General features: G+C 35.4%; 1 protein-coding gene across 1 annotated transcript; it reads left to right on the forward strand.

Annotated features, from left to right (window-relative positions):
* Window positions 1-240: 240 nt before the first annotated feature.
* LOC111509603 (uncharacterized) lies at window positions 241-6,123 on the forward strand. The gene is made up of 4 exons (XM_023165374.2): window positions 241-347; window positions 774-812; window positions 3,811-4,094; window positions 5,571-6,123. The coding sequence occupies exons 2-4, from the start codon at window positions 779-781 to the stop codon at window positions 6,063-6,065; spliced, it is 813 nt and encodes a 270-aa protein (XP_023021142.1). The 5' UTR covers window positions 241-347; window positions 774-778; the 3' UTR covers window positions 6,066-6,123.
* The last annotated feature ends 15,154 nt before the right edge of the window (window positions 6,124-21,277 follow it).

Here is a 21,277-nt window from a genome sequence, read left to right on the forward strand (position 1 = left end):
ACAAATCACACTCTAGTTTCTGTAATTTTAGATTTTCGCGCAATATCACCAGAAGTAATAATTTGCTCGCATATTCACGGACAACTTGAGAGTGGCCGTTCTCTGTTCGATACGCCTCTGGGTGCTATCAAATTAGACAGTTATGGGCTCTTTACGCTCTGTAAACTTACGATTTAACGAACTTTTGTTGAGACTACAATCTATGCATTTGTTACCTTTTCAATCATTATTCAACGGCCCCACCCCGTTCGAGCTTGTATATATACCGGAGGGATGAGTAAAAAATAGTATCAGTGGCTTCTAAGCTTCCCAGTACTTCGACGTCTTCTGCAGTTGTTTGTGAATCAGTGAGTTTCAAGAAAACAAATTTCGATATACTTCATGGTGATATCGTGTAACTGAGGAAAATTCACCGAAGTGAATTTTTCAATGAATCTTAGCAAATATTGTTCAAAATCTTGTCAATCTGAGAAAATGTTATTTCAGTTATTATCATTTTTGTGTTTTCATTCTTCACATTTGCAATATTATTTGTCATTATCAAGGACCGTCAGTTAATCGTTACATTTAGCTCTTGTTTTTTTTCTGTAATAGGTTTGTTGAATCCAGTAAGTCTTCACATTCGGTGAAAAGACTTAATTGATATTTGATAATCGTCAGAAACTCATTTCAAGTGAAGAGATGCTTTTCTAGCATCACTTCATTTGAAAAGATTCAACTCAAAGAACCAATTTCAGTTTTTCTCTCAGTGACATTTTGATTTCCATTTTCAGAAAACATGTTCAGGATTTTCGTATTCGCAGTTTGTGGAGGTGAGTTAATATTTTAGAGTTATCATTATTTTGAAGAAATCAGTTGAGGTAATAGATGCAATTCTCTCTTACGAATATTACAATCCATAAATTTGCTCTGTCCGATACTTTCGATCAGTATGAAATTCAAATAGATACAAATGATTGGCAATGTCTGTATCATCTATCGCATAGTTGTTTTTTTAGATATCCGTAAATTATAGCAACGTATTTTCGATGAAATAATTGGCGAACTACATACAAAATTAACTCGTGACAATTTTTTTTCATTTCTTCAACCAAAAGTAGATTTTTTTCATTGAGCCTCTATCAAAATTACCAATCTTAATATACAAGGTGTCTGGGTTCTTCAAGTTGGAATATTTTATTTCTGCCATGGTATGACGATTAATATAATGATAGAAATATATTCTGTATCATATCAGGTTAATTAAATCTATTTCTTGAAAAATGTTTACTTTTGACGAAATTCTTGATTGTATTCATCAAAAATATCAACAATGAGAAATAGCCTACGTTAACAGTATTGAAATTTCTCAATTCAAAGAAGGAATTGGTATCTATTCATACAGAGCTATACTCTTAACACCTGACCTGAAAGACCACTCACCATAGAAACTAAACGGCTTTGTTAAAAAGCTGAGTTTATTTGGTCGAGTGTGAATAGGTGTGAGCCACAATAAACCCTTGAGGGTTGCGGTGGAGAGTCGAATAGACCCATTCACTTTGGACCTAACCTAACCTACTAGTAAATATGATGTCCAGTTCTCATCCTGTTTCAAAAAGATTTTTAGTGAAATTTTTCTTCAACAATATTTATAATTGAAAATTCAATATATTCCCATATCATTTCAATCGGCATAATTCTGCCTCTGTCGCAGCAACTTACGAATTTTTTGAAACATACTTGTGCATCAGATGAATCTTGAAACTTATATTCGACCTGAAACGATAAAATTCAGTGTATTCAATTAACAATCAGTATTCGAGTGAGCAAACCAGGACAATATGGCACATATTTTTGCTATAATTTTATTTGTGACGCAAATGAGAAGAGATCTGAAAATATCAATATTTTCTAAATTATATAAGCGTTCAATTTCAACCATTTATCTCTTTCCTTTATATGCCTATCATATCAAGAAATTGTACACGAATTGACATCACTACAAGTTCAGAGATTTTACAAAAAAACACATGCCTCTTCTATGCAATTGTACTTGGAAATTGTTCATTATTTGGATCGCTTGAAAAGAATGAGGTAATTTCATTCAGGAGAAATCATTGCTGAATATAATAAATGGAAAGTAAAACGATGTTCATCTCTAGTTTGAATGTGAATGTGCACAGGCTGTGAGGTTTACAATCGTTAAACTAGCAAACATTGAATAAGATGAGGCAAGTCTTCATTTATGCCAGTGTAAAAATGTACTTGCACTAACTTTCCAACGGTACGTTTGGTTTCCAATTAATTCAATTCAGTTTGCATCGATAGTGTTTCTCAATCATATCTAAACACTTGAATAACGAATTATCTGTATTATTTTCCAGAAAATATTATATATCTGATCTCTATTGAGAAGACAATCGAGAAGAAGTAGATATACCTAAGAAATTGATGATGAATGTGCTTCTGTTTTCGTCTAACTCACACAATTGTTTTATATTTTTTTCTGAGAAGTGCAGGATAAGATTATAATCGGAACGAAGCTGAATTCCACTGAAACCTGTTTTCTGTAATGAAAATGATCTAAAACAACGAAATACGTTACAATACAATTATATTTTGATATCGTGTTAGTTGAAATCTATTCCACAGATGTACATTTATAAAATTATTTCGGTGCTATTGGGGATGTAAATTTATTACGTGACGCTATATACAGAGGAAACTGAAACACGTACACAGTGGATTTCAAAAAGTTTGCACCATATGGGAACCTTTTTTTCAACCATTCGTCAGAAAATTTCATTCCTGATAAATATTGGTGCATTGCAAGAAACTTGGATCTGAGTAGTCAAAATTCTGAAATTCCGAACAGTGTAAAAGGAAGAACAAAAAATAGAAATTTTGATCGAGAGTGAAATGCCATTATTTTCGACATTATCAAAAAAGTTTATTCAAAAAAGTTGTTTGAATTTGAAAACAATATTCAGATTTGGAATCACAGCTACCTACGTGACAAAACAAAAAAAAACATTTTTTTAGCCTCATAAAGGGTACTAGTATCTCATATTCACCTTAGACGCCTCCCTCATATTACTATAACAATATTTCGATGCAGAATTCGGTCCAACTTATCATTTGAACTAGTATATCGATGTTTGTTGAAAATTGTTTAAATTTTTACTAGTTTTTTGGTGTAAAATTGATATTTTACTCTGTATGTATGCCTATAATAACTATCAGCATGATTCAATGACAAGAAATAATTGACTGAATTATTTAATATATTTAATACCAAACAATTGAGTGATACAAATTTGTTAGTAGTACTAGAATACTCTTTATGAGGCTAGAACCATAGAAAAATGTTTTTTTTTTATTTTATCACGTAGGTGGCTATGATTTCAAAAATGAATACAGTGTTCAAATTCAAACAAATTGTCTGAATAAACGTTTTCAGTAATGTCGAAAATAAGGTTAGTTTTTGGTTCTCTCCTGTTCACCGTTCAAAAATTTTAGATTTTGACAACTCAAATCCAAGTTTCCCGCAATGCGCCAATTTTTATCAAGAATGGAACTTTCTGACAAATGGATAATAAAAAAGTTTCCATTGGTGCAAACTTTTTGAAACTCACTGTATATCTGAAGAGAGTAAATATGCTCAAGTATCAGCAGAAGATTTGTTTGTTGATTTCCAATGGGTATTATAAAAAACTACTGATGAAACTTCAACAAATAACATTTATTCAACATAATCAAAATATTTATATGTAAAATCATCAAATACTTTTCAAAACTGAGAAAATTTTCAAACAATTTAAATTTTTACAGTCGCCATCGCGTCAGCCGGCATCTCGAAACATGTGAATGTCGTAGTTCCCGAACACGGTGCTCAAACTATCTCAGTTGACCATGGATACGAATCTGGCGGATACGGCGGAGATTTTGACGGACACATCATTGCCGATTCCGGTAAAGGCAATAATGGTGCAGAACTCTCCAGTCTAGCTCACAGCTCCGCCCTTCAAGCCAAAAACGCCGTCCAGAGTCAACACACTGCAGGAAGCCAAGCCGCATTTGGAGTTAAGAGCAATCTGGCCAACACCGCCTTTGGAGTGAGTAACTCAGTCGTAGTAAGAGTACTACAAAACGTTGTTTTAAATATTACTGTTGAACGTTGAATATTACTGGACGAATGAACTTCCTCTTGAGGATGATCACTTGGTGATTGAAACACGTGTCGAGGTGTTAAAAATAACGGTGTAATATTAGAACTCCAGTAATATAAGAACTCCGGTAATATTAGTAGAAAACTTTATTCCTTGACCAATACTGCAGGCTTTCCAAATAGCGTAGTCAGATAGCGTAATCACATATCTTTCTCGGTACTGTTCTTCACTAGCATATGCTATTTCATAACTTAGAAAACGTCATTGCCACTTATTAATTTTTGATCACAAACAACTACAGAATACCAATAAATATTCAAATGTTACGTGGAACAAGAGTCTGAAGATCATGGAATCTCATTTACTCAATTTACTCATCTACTCAGTTCCAGATCGGAGATTCCCACTCGATAGATTTTACTTGTAACCTGATCGGGCTTCACTTCAATTTTGTCAAATGATCTTTTCAGTTCACCATCACAATCACATCTTCACTAATATATCTCAAACAAAAAATTCATACTGTAAAAGTTCAATCCATTTTTTTAATTTTGCGTCACGTTCAACCACATTCTGTTTGATCATCATATAACGCTTATTTTCATAATTAACATAGATAACTCAGAATACTCAAAATCGGAAGTCACTCAAAAACAAGCATTATTACAACAACACAACCTTGCAGATAGTACAACCCAGAAAAACAAAGGCGATCACTTCAGATTTTCACGCATGTCAAGTTTGAATGTATCGGAAAGTGCATGCAAGAATTGACACTTGGAAATGAGCCAGAGCAACTTAATCATAAAGTACTCGTATTCACACGTCATAAACGTTTTCGTTGCTTTTGATGGTCTAGAACAATTTTTCTCGTTCATACCAATATATAAAATTATCTTATTCGGTCTCCACATTCTATAACATTCTGTGGATTATCTTCTTTTTCAGTCGCATCTCCATGGTTGGAAAACAAAGAAGGTCTCCTGGAGTTTATGAGTTTTCACTCCATTCCGACAACATGAATATTCATTTCTTCTCTTGAGTATTTTTTTCATTGTCATTGTGTACTCCTTGTTTTCTTTATTTTCTTTTTCTGAAATGGAATTGAGGAACAACTTCGGCAAAACTACACTTTTTCCAAATGTGACAAATGAATGTATTTTGAATTTGATGTTGATTGATAATGAAGTCGACGAAAGTCAACACACCAGCAATGGCTCATGCATCTAATTCAATATTGATACAACAATGAGTTTGATCAGAATCTTTAATGGACGAAAATTATCGTATTGAAATTTCCCCGTATTTACGATAGGTCAGTAATTATTTTCCATGAAGTAATTTTTTTACCAAATCATGGCACAATGTACATTTCTCCCTTTCATTTCATTTCAAAAAGTTACCATTTTCATTTTTCATTAGGCCGCCCAGACGGCTCAGGCTGCCCTGGTAGGAAAACAAGCCATCGTTCAAAACCTCAAGAGACAAGCCGTCGAAGCCCAACAACAGGTGCAAGCCGAAATTGCCCAATACCAACAACTGGGAGCAGTCGCCTCAGCCACCCAGCAAGCTGCCCAGGATGCTCAAAACCAGGTCAACACCCTCACTGCAGCTTTAGCTGCTGCCCAGAGTGGAGCTTCACATGCCGAGCAAGCAGCAGCTGAAGCTGGAAACGCAGCTGCAGCACAGCAATCTATGGTTGAAGAAGCCAAACAACGTATTGGACAAATCTTGAGTCAGCTCCAGAGTGCCCTCTCAGACCTCCAAGAGACCGAAGCTTCAGCATTGAGGGCAGCTGAAGCTGCGCAAATCGCACAGTCTAATGCTGCCGCTGCTGGACTTGCTGTAGCAGCTGCTAGCGCCAAGAGTGGACATGGAGGACATGGTTACGGGAGTTCTGGGGGTTATCACCATTAATATGCTCATTTTGTTTAAGTGGATAGCGAATTTTTAATAAACGTTTTATTGAAGGTTATGCATACTTTCATCTTGAGTATTTGCATGTTACGAAAAGTATAACTACTATTCGATTGTAAATGAGAGCCAACTCAAAAATTGATAATTTTGTCTGAAAACCGATTGAGAAAAGAAGTATAATTTTTGAAGAAAAAGATATTTTTGATACATTTTGATGATAATATTGATGTTGATAACGTTACAGCAAATGAGATCAAAGCTGGTTCAATATCGAAATCATAAATTGATTTTTGGACAGTCAAGACACGATATAAAGTCCATGTTGTTCAATTTGGCTCGTGCGCCAAATGATGACGATTCCATGTCTTGAATATTATGAACAACGGCATATATTCTATAATAAGTGTATCCATTGTAATAACATGGATTCATGAGTTTAAATTTCACTTATTGTTTGTTTATAAAGGTCAATTTTTCTTAAGACAAAACACAAGCACTACAGAAAAATATTTGAGGCGCTCTAAAAGCGGTGCCTGTGAGACAGTAGCGATTTACTTTGGATATGAATCGCTGGAGATTGAATACTTTTGGAAAAACTTCCTCAGTAATTTCATTCCACTCGAACGCAGTTAACCAAATGAAAGAGGACTTGAACAGTGAAGTGCAAGGTGTACTGAGTTGAACTCCAAAACGATGAACAGTGACAGTCCATCGCGTATTTCTGATATGTACTACTGTTGGTGGTATCAAACGTGCCAAGTCACTTGAACACCTCCCGTGTAAGTATCTCCAATCAGGCATCAAAAGTTGCTGAAGTGTATACAGTTTTCTGATTCGGAGTAGTGTTCCAAGCTTTTGAGAAGCGGCTTTTGCAGTTCCAGCGACAGGATTATGCCAAGTCATATTGGTGTCCATTACAACCGCCAACCAACATATAGAAGCAGAACGTAGAATGGTGCGACTTGCCTTTATCATATCCGGTTTGAAGACATTTACCTTTTTGGAGAAAACTGACGCCTGTGTTTTTGTGGCATTGAATTGAACCTGGTTACTTCCACTCCAATTCGAAATCACTTCTAGATCCTCATTGGTATATTCAACCTCCTGCTGCTGGTGAAGAGGTGCCTCCGTAACCGATGCTCTGGAATCCAAATGTAATGACGAGACAAGTGTGCTGTTTTCAACAAAGCAATAAATATGAATCTCTGGGAAACACCAGAGTTGATGATAAAAGTATTCGAGAGATAAACATCGACGACCACTTGCAGGGAACGTTCGTTTAGGAAGCTGAAGAGCCAAAGACAAAAATGATCCCACAAGCCATAGCATCGAAGTTTGGCCACAGCAAACCCTCATGCCACACACGGTCAAAGGCCTTTGGAAAATCAAGCGCAACAGCTTTTGACTCTCCATGTTCCTCGATTGCGTTTTTCCAAATATGCGATAGATCGTCGCATGTTGATCTTTGTTTCCGAAAGCCATACTGATAATCGCTCGAAATGTTGAAGCCTTTGAAATAATCAAGGATATGATGGTTTACGGCTTTCTCCATGATTTTTGATATCACTGATAGCAAAGCGACTGGTCTATGATAATTTGCAAGATTTTTCTTTCCCTTTTTGGGAATTGGTTGGACGCGAGCAATTTTCCAACAAGAAGGAGAAACCCCTTTCTTATAAGACAGGTTGAAAAGTCTGCAAAATAATGATGCGAGTTCATTTGCGCACTTTTCAAGTACGATGATGGGCACTTCATAAGGACCAGACACCTTGTTGATATTGAGCTGTTTCAAAATTCGCTCGACTAGACGTTGCCGAAAAGTAATTTCCAGCATTGTGGATTCTGGTGTGGGAATAGTGGATGGTGCCTTTCCCAGAATAACAACTCTGGTGTGGGACGCAAACTGTTCAGTCAGTAAATTTGATTTTCATATGGCTGTTGTTGCAACTGAACCATCCGTTTGTGTTACTTGGGAAATTCTGAATTCTTTGAAGTTTTGATTAACAGGTTTAACTACCGACCAGGAGGGATTGGCAAGCAGTTTATCCCTAATTATCCGATTGTGAAGTTCTTCGCTTTAATTTATCCTGAGTTTGCAGCCGTTGCCAACATTAACAAACCTAGTTCGGTTTTCGGCACTCGGATTTTTGCGCCACTGCCGATAGGCGAGATTTTTGGAGGCGACAGCTTGCTCGCAATTTTTGTTGAACCAAGGTTTGCCGTTAGAAGTATGTTTCACTGAGAAAGCAATATATGTAACCATGGATGAAAGAATGACTTCCGTTAAAACAGAAGCACAAATAGATGGATCTTTAGAGCCGAAACAAATATCTAGCCAGGGGAAATTTCGGAAATGGTTTTGATGATTCTCCCACTCAACAGATTGACAATGCCAAACTTTGCGCGGCTTAGATTTTTCCCCAACATTTATCGATAATTCACTCAACACTGAAATGAGTTTGTGGTCAGAAGATCCCAATATGAACCTTACGGTGACTGTGTGAATTTCTAGATAAGTTATCAGATATAGATCCAGAAGACTAGCATATTCTCCCTCAAGGTTAGAAATCCTTGTTGACTCATTCGTAATCTGAGCAAGTCCGCAGGTTATTGCAAAAGTCTCAGTTTCGCAACCTTGTTCGTTGATATTTGAAAATTTGAGCCATTCGATATTGTCACATTGAAGTCCCGAATATGGAAATTTCCGTACTGGAATGATTTATTTGAAGAAAGTCAGTGGTGTTTGCAAGTGGAGAGAATAGAGCTCCATATTGTCTATCGCTTGGTGATCCTTAAACGCAGTATATGAATTTAGTGATCTTCGGTGATATTATTTTGAACCACATTACATCAAAGTTTTGGGGTTATAGCATTTCCTCTCGTTGACAGGAGAGATCGTTTCTGATAAAATGAGATATTCCAAAGTTACATCTGAATCCAGTGTGGAAGTCATAACCGGGTTATAGAAAATTGACAGGATTTGTTGAAGCACTGACTTTGGTTTCTGTGAGTGCAAAAATATGAGGTATATTTGTTTGCAGATGATGGTGCACTGAGTTTATATTTGAGTTGAGTCCTCTGATGTTGCAGAAATCGATTTTGAATAAACAGTTAGATTTTTGGTATAACAAAAAGTTCAAATTTGTACTTTATACCAAAATGAAAGGGGTATAATTTTGTGAGAGATCAATTTTTGGGAAAGAAAGGTTTTGTTTTTCTACTATTACAGTCTGAAAATGACACTCAGTATATTCAATTTATCGTAAAGTAAGGTTGGTTGCAGAATAATATAAACTTCAACTCTGGTGCACTGATAAATGAATTAGAGTTAGAATACTATGGAAAAATTGTTAATCATTCTTGGTTACCCGTCTATGAATATTTTTCAATTATAAATTGAAAAAAATGTGGATGAAGAAATTTATCGATCCATCTCTTTCATGAAAAGTTTCAATTTGTTGAAGTTTGTTGGCTGGTAATTGGCCAGTATTATTTAAAGTCATGTGGTTTTCTCAATGCTTTGACTGTATTTTGGAAATTGATGAATTTTTTCCTACTTACTATTGGTAGGATTTGATCTTGCACTCTTACAAAATTTCGTTATTGGTGTGGTCTGCACGATAAGAAATTTTCCTCGTCTGTTTGAGGAGATTTGAGGAAGTTATTTTTATACCTACTCATCAATTGTATTTTGCAAATTCTCTCTCACAAATCATATTTACCTCATATTCAGTAGACTGTTTGTTCCTGCATTGAAAAAAATAAGCGTAATCAACCACTACGGCATTCAAGTTACTTAATTGGATAATATTAATTATTAGTGTATTGCTCAAAATCGCTTCGTTATTTAGCCATTATTCCTCGAGGATATAAAGTGATTATCGTGGGTTATCCCTAAGAATTTGACATACATCATCTTGAACTTTTTTGTAGACCGTTTTAAGGTCTACAATATTATAGTATATTTTCTGATCTATCTCGAAGGGTTCAGCTAGCGTTTGCAATGTGAGCGAGAACAAGTATTTCTCTACTATATTATGCATATTACATACATATAAACCTTCCTCTTGAATAACTCTATCTACATCCGTTGCGTAGTTTTGAAGATCTAGGGACAGACAGCGGAAAGCGACTTTGTTATATGCTATGTAGTTGAGGTACTATGCGGAATACTTCTTTCCATACGTATTAACAGGGATATTCACAACTTAAGGTATTATTTTCACATTTATTCAATTCAATACATTTTCAAATTCATTTTCGAATATTTTATTCATTGAGAAAGGTTACACTTTCCATTTGATGGTCCATGCTTGTGAGATAGCTTCAGGTAAATTTCAATTGAATATCGTTTTACTATTTTCCCATCTTTATACAATAAAATGTAGGAAACTTCCAAAGAAAGGAAATGAGCAAATTATTTCAGAATGAGAACTTCACGAAGATGTGTAGATCATGTAAATGAGTTACTTTAAGACACAAACTGAAAAAAAAAGTCCAGGCGAAACAACCACTTTTATATAGATTCAACTCATTCGTGATATAAAGTCATGATGTCGTATACAATACTGTGTAGCAATCCTGTGAATGATATCTGTTTCAATTCCGTAACGAATGGTTGAAGTACAAACTGATAGGAAAAATTATTTTCGTATAATTGATTCAATTCTTATATAAAAGTAGTTGTTTGAGTAGTTGTTTCATGAGTATTTTTTCTTTCGGGTGATTTTAATAGTTATTTGAAAGTGGGAGGATTATTTATTCGCATGATCTACATATCTTTGTGAAGAGTTTATTTTGCTATTAATTGTGATTTTCTTCCAGCAAGTTTCCCAAATTTTCTGAACGGAGATGAAGAAGTAGGAAGCCAAATCGTCTCTTTGCCACACTCTTTATTCTATCTGATGAATTAGAAGTGTTTCGACCAACGTCTCTGGTGGTCTTATTCTACGAGCTTTGATAGAAAACGCTTCTTAATCCCTTTGAGATATAGTTCTTTTCTCATAGGTCTACAGAAAAGTACGCGATGACACATATTTATCTTTCAAAGATAGCTTACTATGATTTTATTATTACAATAATGGTCCACAAATAAGGTACGCGGACGCCATTTTTGACGTCACAGTCACAACACAAAACTCAGTTTTGTGTTGTGACTGTCTGTCATCATCAATAAAATGAACATTATTTGTGAAGAGTCTTATAAGTGTTAAAGAGAAACAGCACTCTCATTCACGCCGGTTGGAGGCCGGGGTGGACCGGATGTCTACGTGGAGACTGAAATTTATCAATCATATGTGTTAAATTATATGTAAAAAGTCAAAAAGTCTCCCAAGCAGATGGCGGGTCATCAAAAAATATTAAGTAATTTTATAAAAAAAAAGTTTCGATAAGAAAGGGGTGGCAGCATTGCTTCGAGTAAGATCGCTGTGCTCCCCGACAAAGTTTTTATTATAGTTATCTCTATAATAAAAGGAGCACTGGTCATAATTGCGCCAAATCTAGAAGCTGGGACCAAAATTAAGAAGAAGAAGTGTTATTATGGCGGATACGATATCAATCCTTGTTAAATAAACACGTCAGGTATCCTGGCTACCCTATTCACAATCTACCGCTACACTGTACAATTCGAATTAATATTATAGGAGTTATCGTAAAATTGAAACTATCGCGTGAGGAAATGAATTCAAGTGGTTGACCTGATAAACCAATAAGATGGAGTTATATTATTGTTTTGTGTTGCTCCAGGTAGATGACTACTCACCTATTTCAAAACCAAAATCAATAGTGAACATCCTCTTCTTCGCTGAATTTATTCCAAGCTAGCTGTGGTACTCGATCTGAAGAATTTGTAGTGAGATAAGTTTTGAATGGTCTACAATATTGCAGAACAATGTGCAGGTTTGAATTCCGATTGTTCTGAAACGTTCCACAATGATATGGGATGTTCCGTGATGGTTCAGAACGTTCCTGACCATGATGTGGAATACTCTCGTATTCATATACCATATACCAGATCATCGCCCCATATTCTAGTTTGAAACTCACATAAGCATAGAATAGCGTGATTATCACCTTTACATCTCTGAATTATCTGGTGTTCCTCATTATGAAGCACAACATTCGACTAGCGGTTGAAACAGCTTGGTCTTTTTGTGAAACAAAAGGCGATTTCCGATCAAAATTATTGCCAATGCCTTTCATTTCTTTAATTCGACTTATGGTACTGTTATCAATTTTGTAAGTAATTTATATTTGACTTTTCTTTCTGGAAAAGACAATACATGACATTTAGTCATGTTCAGATTCAAACGATTATTGGAACACCAATCATATATCAGATCTAATTCATTCTGTAAGTCTAGGCAGTCTCCATAATTTTCTATCACTTTCAATATTTTAAGGTCATCGGCGTAGAACAGTTTTGGATTGTTTATAATTTCAGTTAAATCATTAATGAAAATCAAGAACATGAGTTTCACTAAATTTGATGAAAAACCAAATTCTGATAGATGCTTGAGAAGAAAGAAAAAATCTATTTGATCAAACGTTTTTTACATGTCTGTATAAATGACGACAACCTACAGTTTCCTATCCAAAGCTTTAGAGACACATTGTGGAAGGCATGCAAGATTGGTTACGCAGAACAGATTTTGAGCTTTTGTAAGTCTCCTTTTGAAAATTCGAGCGTGTTTTTTGAAAGTTCAATGAAATTGTATCAGATTTACCTTACAAACCTAACACTTTGTTCCTGTTAGGTAGAGATTTCAATCTTGATTCTCATAAATATGATGCAAATTCATCAAATAAGCAGATATTTGTAACGCATACGGCCTCAAGAACATTATCGGGGGACCAACCCGAATAATAAACACATCTGCGACCATAATTATTGACCATTCATTTGTTAATTTGCCTCTCACGGAAAAGGTGTATGCACTCAAAGATATCATGAAGCAATCCATTACACAACATCATATCAAGGACGATCATATGAAGTAAGGGAGATGAAAAAATTTTTGGCCGAAATGAGTAAAAAAATTGGCACAATTCATATCAGATTCAAAATGTTGATGATGCTTTTGAGTAATTTCACAAAAGTTTTCAATATCACTTTGAAAACGACTCTCGAAAAAAACTAAATTTATTCGGTTCAACCATAACGGTCAGAAGATTTGAACTATTTACACAGGATAATGAAAACAAATCCCTGAACTCAATTTCAGTCAGCAAAATACAATTTGAATGAAACTTTTTGGACCATAGTCAAGGAGTTAACCAGAGAGGGTAATTCTCCAAATAATATTTTTGAATGGTTTTATTTCTGTTCATCTGTTTGGGTAAAATTCAGTAATTGAAGTTTCACAGATTCATCTGATATTTGGTACACACATTTAGTTTTGATGACAATGGAATTTAATAAATTTTGTATCATTGTTAATCCAACATGGCCGTAGCTACGAAATGGCGAATTACCTACATATTATTTCACAACTACCTCTATATGGGTATCATATGACAGGGCTTGACTGATGCTGAAGTAGTAAACTATGAAGAAGATGAAAATTTAATATAATCTATACAAAGATCCCTGTCAACTTAGAATCGGGATATAATCATGAATCTCCAACCCAAGTCAAGGTTTTGTATCGTGTCTAGGACTATATGTGGCTTCAGATAATAATGATGTTATGTGAGTGATTGATGACTTGTTTATTTTGTGGTAATTTATGATCACTTTAATGAAACGAATAAAATACTTTTGTCTAATTATCACTAATTGATTTTATTTATACGACCGGTTTCGGGTTTGACCCCATTATCAAGTATAGAACTGCAGATGAAAGAGTTCCTGAACAGTGAAGTTTGAGGTGTACTCAGTTGAACCTCAAAACGATGAGCAGCCACAGTCTGTCGCGCTTTTGGTGGAATCAAATGTGCCAAGTTACTGGAACACCTGCCGTGAAAGTATTTATAGAAGAGAGACAAATCTCTAACCTCACCTATGTTCCAGGCTATCAAAGATGCACGCCATGTTTGCGTCTTCAATCAGGCAAATGGCTCTTTTCTGAATGAAATCCAGCAACCTTCAGGGTATATTTGGAGGCATATATGAGAACAATACTCCAAAAAAGGTCTGATCTGAGATTTATTAAGCATCAATAATTGCTGAGGTGTGTATATTTTTCTGGTTCGTAACAGTGTTTCAAGATTTTGAGAAGCAGCCTTTGCAATTTCACCGACATGATTGTTCCAAGACATATTGGTGTCTATTTTAACCCCTAACTGCTGGTGAAGATATGCATCCGTATCCGTAACTGGAATCCGAATGGAATGGCGAGACAAGTGTGCTGTTGTTAGCAAAGCAGTTCATTGGATTCTTGTTTTTTTCCAATGAATCGTTGTACAACGTTGTACAATCGTCTACAACGAGGGTTGTAGACAATATGGATCCCTGGAAAACGCTAGCGTTGATAGTGAAAGTATTTGAGATATATCCATCGACGGACACTTGCAGGGAACGTTCTTTCAAGAAGCCGAAGAGCCATGCACAGAAATGATGCGATAAACCATAGCACCGAAGTTTGGCCAGAAAACCCTCATGCAACACATGTAACTCTGGAAAAGGCAACAACGGCGCTGAACTTTCCAGTCTAACTCATAGCTCCACTCAGCAAGCCAATAACGCCGTTCTGAATCAACAAACTGCAGGAAGACAAGCAGCCTTCGGAATCAAGAGTACTCTGGCAAGCACAGCCTTCGGGGTAAATAATTCCAGAGAATAAAAACTGCAGTTCTCAGTTCCGAGAAACTGCTTAGGTACTATACTTGCTATTTTGAGTACTTTGAGTGATATTTTTTTCTACCTCTTGGAAGCCATCTGATTCGTCCATTTTTTCAGAATCTCCAAAAAAATTAATTTAATACGGTTTTCTTTCATCTTTTTCATGACACTCATTACATCAATCTCGTAGTCGGTGCTAGTTTGAACGAGTCCCTTGCCTAATGGGTGTCGTAATCTTCTGGACATAATTTGGGTTTTCCATAATATATTTCACTTCTGTCAGCCAGTGCCTAACATTTGCATTGAATATGAAGAGCTTGTTTCAATCATTTTGTTCCATTACCTGCAGTCGAGGTCTCCGTTGCACAGCCCTATTTTTTTCAGAAGTTTTCCCAACAGACAGATTCCATTGAATAGCCTTGTAATTTTCTGAGCCCAGTAGTTCTTCAATTCTTTTTTCGGACAGTATCTCCATAAAGGTTTTTCCGTGCGTATTCATGTGTGTATTTTGCAGTAGCCTCCATGTTTGTTATGTACCCTATCTCCAATATGGTTACCAAAGGTTTTGATACCCCCGCAGCTGCTTCAAGGCTGATGATCCGTGGCTGGCATACCCATCAGCACTTCCGTTATCTGCAATGCCTTAGTGGTCAGGCATCTAGTGTTTCCTCAGTTTTTCACGGCATTTCCAGACCAATGTCGTAGTCACTTCCGGATTTGTCAGTGCTCTAAGTGTAGCCTGGCTTGATCCACATATTAAGTGGAGGCCTGAAATTATTGTTTCTTGGTCATTGCAAGATTGCATACACTTCTGCCTGGAAGACTGCCTGGAGTAACTGAAATGCAGATTTCTTTCTGCACAATAAACTCTAGTTACCGTTTCATGTCTTTCATTATGCTCTTCCTTTCTTTGAATTACGATAAAACACCGTGTGTGTGAAACACCATCTTTTTTTTATTTGAAAGAACTACTGTTGCTATTGTATGGAATATAACATCGTTGAAATGTCCGACACGGCTTCTCTGCTTAAAGCACATCCGAAACGTCCAATTTTCTATGACTTTGGCGTGTAAATCAGTCTGAATTTTACGGATGGCATTATATATTTTCTGTCATTTAATCGTATTTGAGCATGAATTGAAAAACGATACGTAGTTACGTCATAAATAATAAGATTCGCCAGAATGGAATGATTCAATTCGTGTTAGATGTCAAATTCAATTATGAAAACAAACTTTTCAATTTTCTCCAATATCAATTATAATCAGATTTCAGCAAATAATGATTTTCCAGCTTTATTTTTTTTTTCTATCATAATAAAGCAGAAACTGACAACTGACGTAGCCGAAGAGCCATGCACAGAAATAATCCGACACGCCATAACACCGAAGTTTGGCCAGCAAACCCTCATGCAACACATGGTCAAAGGCCTCAGAAATATGAAGCGTGACATTTTGATGATCGCTCAAGATGTTGAAGCCTTCCAAATATTAGAGGATATGGTGGATTACGACTTTTTCACTGACAGCAAAGCGACAGGTGCATAGTTATTTGGAAGATTTTTCTTGCCCTTTTTGGGAATAGGCTGGATGTGAGCAATTTTTCAACAAAAAAAAACCCTTTCTTGTAAGACAGGTTAGAAAGTCTGCAAAATACTGGTGCACGTTCATTTGCGCACTGTTTAAGTACGATGTAACATTTGTATAGTAGGTGCCATGATTTATGTTTTTATATTTATATTTAATTTGTATTCGTGGTATGTTATATCTATCCCCAAAACAGGTGATATTTTAGACTACAAAGATCTCAGACCCATAAGTATTCCGCATTTTGAACAAACAAATCAGGGAATATATAAGTAACTTCAATCTAATGCCGCTCTTTCAGTTGTGTTTTAGGCCTCTACATAGCTTTACAACAGCTTTGCTCAAAATAACGGATGACATATTGGCAGCAACAGATACAGGAGACATCTCGTTATTGATCTTACTGGACTACAGAAAGGCATTCGACTCATTGAATCCAGAAATACTTTTGCTCATGCTCAATTATATTGGCTTCTCAAAAACCGCCGTTAAGATGATGCAAGAATACTTCACAAACAGACATCAAATGGTAAAACTCGAAGGCGAAATATCTGAATGGGTGAGATGAATGCGCGGTGTTCCACAAAGATCTAAATTTGGGCCTTTGCTTTTTAATTTATATACCTCAAATATACTGACTAAGATCAATCTCTGTAAGTACCATGCTTACGCTGATGATACCCAACTTTATGTTTCGTTTAAACCAGAATTGCTGAATGAAGCTGTTGCTGACATCAATACTGAATTTCAAAACATTCATGATTCTTCTGTGAAACACGAACTGCAAGTCAATCCTACTGAAACGCAGGTCCTTATGTTTGGTCCCAAGTTATTATTGCAAAGGTATTTATTTACCTCAAGTAAATATTTCTCTGAATGGTATAACTCTAAATATTGTACCGGAGGCAAAAAATCTTGGCTTGATGTTGGATAATAATTTCAGGTTCAGAAATCACGTTTCGCTATATATCCAGAGAGCTCAACTTAAGCTATATCCAGGTAGCGAACTTGAGATTAATTTACCCTCACCGAGCATACCTAAATTCTCAGACACAAACCAATTTATGCCAGACTCTCATTCTTTTACAGTTCACCTACTGTACACCTGTACATTTTTCCTTTTTGGATAGTTTAGATTTGTACAGGATACAAAAGGTCCAAAATTTCTTTCTATATCTATGGCTTCCGTAAGCTCCAGCATATTTCTCATAAGCTTTCTTAGTCGCAATGGCTGTCAACGAAGAATCGTTTCTTATTGCAATCTCTTACCTTATTTTACAATATAATCATCAACAAATCACAGCAGTATCTTTATAATAAAATTCGATCGGGAAAATTAACATGAAGTGAATATCAGACACAAAAATACAATAACTGCCCCCCACCACAGCACTGTTCGAAAGATCGTTCAGTTTTTCTATCTACACTCATTACAATAGTGTTCCCACACATCTAAAAAAATTGAAACTGCCACTTTTCAAGCTTCAGGCTCGTAACTGGCTATATGAAAAACACCTATCGTGTAACTAAAGTTTCGCATAAAATGCATAAATTCAAGTCATTCTGTAAGCATTATGAATTGCCCCTCTTTCATTCCTTTTATTTTTTTCTCTCTCTTTACTTTAAGTTTTGTATATTGTAAAGGAGTTGAATGGAAGAGCAGGATTCCGCGTGTTGCACACGCTTGTCTCCTGAATTCCGCTCCGGGATTTTACCAAACCCATTGTATTTTCTTTGGTGTACTTTCTTTTTTACCTTGGTGAATATAATACATTATTAATATTATTATTGCATTTTCATTCAAGTATGACTAACATTGTTATCATTCTTTATACAGTGTGTAACAACGAAAACTTTACAGAGCCGTTTTTTAATATAAAAAGTGAAATTTTTAAAAAAAGCAGAAATCACGTTCTGCATTTGGTCACAAAATTCAGGGAGACAGGTTCGATTTCAAATAAGAGAAGAAATGTTCAGAGAAGGGTTGTGAATGACGATAATGCGATTGGAGTGATTGGTCAAGTCATCGCCAATCCCAGGTTGAGTACCAGAGGTTTATCAGCAATGGCTGGAATAAGCCATATGAGCGCATGGAGAATCCTTAATTAAAAACCACAAATTCCATCCTTACAAAATTAAATTGTTCATGAACTCAATGAGGATGATTTTGACCGAAGACAGGAGTTTTGTAAGGGCTTAAGTGAGAGATTAATGCAAAATCCCGAGCTTCTTTATAACATCTGTTTTTCGGACGAAAGCTCATTTTATTTAAATGGTTGCGTGAACCGTCACAATTGCCGTTATTGGTCGGATGAAAACCCAATACAATACGGAGAAATACATACCCAACATCCACAAAAGTTGAATGTCTGGGCCGGAATATCAGACAATCATATTATAGGTCCATTTTTCATTGATGGAAATTTAAACGGTGATTCTTATTTACAACTTCTTGAAGAGGCAATACAACCTCGTATAGTTGAAATAATTGAACAAGATGTCAAGATGAATTTATCCATTTTCAACAAGACGGTGCACCACCCCATTATTCCCAGCAGGTTCGAAATTTTTTGAATAATCATTTTGAAGGACAATGGATTGGCAGAAGAGGTCCAATTGAATGGCCAGCACGATCACCAGATTTAACACCACTGGACTACTTTTTGTGGGGATATTTAAAGTCTAAAGTTTATGATACACAGACAGCCAATTTGGCTGAATTGCGTCGTAGAATTATTGATGAATGCCGAGCTATAACTCCTGAGATGTTGAATAATGTAAGAGCAAAATTCGAACAAAATCTTTATTGTTGCATGGAGCAAAATGACGCACATTTTGAACATTTACTCTAAATTTCCTATGTGAGTTTCCCTCATTAGGTGTTACTTTTTTGTGTGTGTTTTAAAAACAATTATTGGGATTTATTAACCCTAAAACAGTTTTTTAAACTTTTCTGTGTCATCAGCATTCAAAGAAATCCGCAGGTTGTATTCGTTGTGTAGGTAAGTTTTCAGTATGATTCACTTTTTTATCAGAAGCATAAAATATTCACGTCAAAAGGAAACCTTCCTAAGAAGGTGCCACTCAATTTACCTAAAATGTAAGGGTGGTAACCAACCCCATCCCCCGAAAAAATCTCTTCGTAATAAACAAATAATTCTTACTTTTTCACGAAATCAAATGGACACGTATTAGCAGGTTATCATAAAAAGCAAAAATTTGTTTTCATGAAAGTTCTGAACGTAAATTGTACCTTAAAAACAATTTGATTCATTTTAAAAAGAGTTGAACTCAATAAAAATACCTTTAATTCTTCAAATTATCTAGAAAACTAATTATTACAAAAATGTTCTTTCAACAGAGATGTAAAGGTATTCGAAAGACCTTCAAAACAAGGTGCCACTCGACCTACTTTCCCTATCTAAATAAGGGTCGTCGGACGCACCCCTCCGAGGGGGTGCGTACTACAAAAAAATTTGATTAGTCTGAAAGGTGTCCCCCTTCAATTTGAAATTGACGTGTCCGAGCTTTTTTGAAAATCTTACTTTTCATATTCAAAAACGGCTCTGTTAAGTTTTCGTTGTTACACACTGTATGTATTACAATTATAGGCTTACCATATGTACAATAAGTACCGAAAACGTTTAATAAAATTATTATGATTATTATTTGAAAATAGTTGCTTTAAAAGGGTTTTTTTTCAAGTTTGTGCCTAAATGTTACTTCTTTGAAGAAAAGAGAAATGAAACTTTCTGTGTTTTTTACCACTTTCATTTGTAACTAACGTTATTGCAGTTTCGTCCTATAAGGACATTTTCAAACTTATACATTGAACTATTTCGCAAAATAATACTCTTCTTGCCAACTCAATGAATAACTTTCGGGATTTGAAAATATTATTGACGAAATTTTCTCTATGAAGCAGAGATTCATATGAAGTGAAGATGTCGAAAGTTGGGCGATTTAGATTGACTGATTTCTACAATTTTCGATTTTCACGCAATATCCAAGAAGTAATAATCTTCCTGTGTTTTCACGGACAACTTAGGAGATACAGCTCTCTATTCGTTACGCCTCTGGGTACCATTAAGTTCGCCACTTATGGACTCTTTACGCTCTGTAAACTATTTTACTTTTGTTGATACTACAATCTATGAATTTGTTTCAATCATTATTCGACGGCCCCACCCCAGGGATCTTGTATAAATAACGGAGGGATGAGTAAAAATTCACACAGTAGCTTTCAGCCTTTCATCATTTCAACTTCTTGCAGTTGTTTGTGAAATAGTGAGTTGGTTTCTCATGAAAATTATTTTATTATAGTTTTTAGTGATGTTGTGTATCTGTCGTAAAATAACTTTGTTGGATTTTTCAAGATATATCTACATATAAACGAGATAAAATATTTCAATTTTTATATCAACAAGTGAAGAATGAAATTGCAGCAAGATTTTAAACTTCCATTGAATTTGAATATCTTCCTTCAGAATATCAACTCGTCCTCATTTATATTCTTGCGATATGACGTCCTTTGCAGTTAAGTACAACTGTAAAACTTCACTCCATATGTAAAGTACAATATTTCATCTACTAACCATCAGAGGTTGATTCAATTTTAAATTTCGAAGTCAAAAGATGTCTCTTCCTGAGCTGTAACTCTGAGTATGAATATGATTTAGTCATTCCGATACTATAGAAATAATTGATGTAGTATGCAGTTGTGGAGGTTATCCATTTCCCAATGAGTAATCCATTATTGCAATAACGACGTAATGAACGTAATGAACATCACATAACCTCACCAAATATATTCCCAACTTCCACATGATTGAAATTATTT

The sequence above is a fragment of the Leptinotarsa decemlineata genome, unplaced genomic scaffold (genome assembly GCF_025532065.1).
Source record: "Leptinotarsa decemlineata unplaced genomic scaffold, Ldec_3_MD MMD2_tig00026307_RagTag_RagTag, whole genome shotgun sequence".
Taxonomy (NCBI): domain Eukaryota; kingdom Metazoa; phylum Arthropoda; class Insecta; order Coleoptera; family Chrysomelidae; genus Leptinotarsa; species Leptinotarsa decemlineata.

What these genes read in the sequence shown, in the direction of transcription:
- LOC111509603 (XM_023165374.2), top strand. Translation starts at nt 779, where the DNA reads ATGTTCAGGATTTTCGTATTCGCAGTTTGTGGAG. An exon ending in CGTATTCGCAGTTTGTGGAG is followed by an intron (nt 813 to 3,810) that starts GTGAGTTAATAT and finishes AAATTTTTACAG; the next exon opens with TCGCCATCGCGTCAGCCGGC. An exon ending in TGGCCAACACCGCCTTTGGA is followed by an intron (nt 4,095 to 5,570) that starts GTGAGTAACTCA and finishes ATTTTTCATTAG; the next exon opens with GCCGCCCAGACGGCTCAGGC.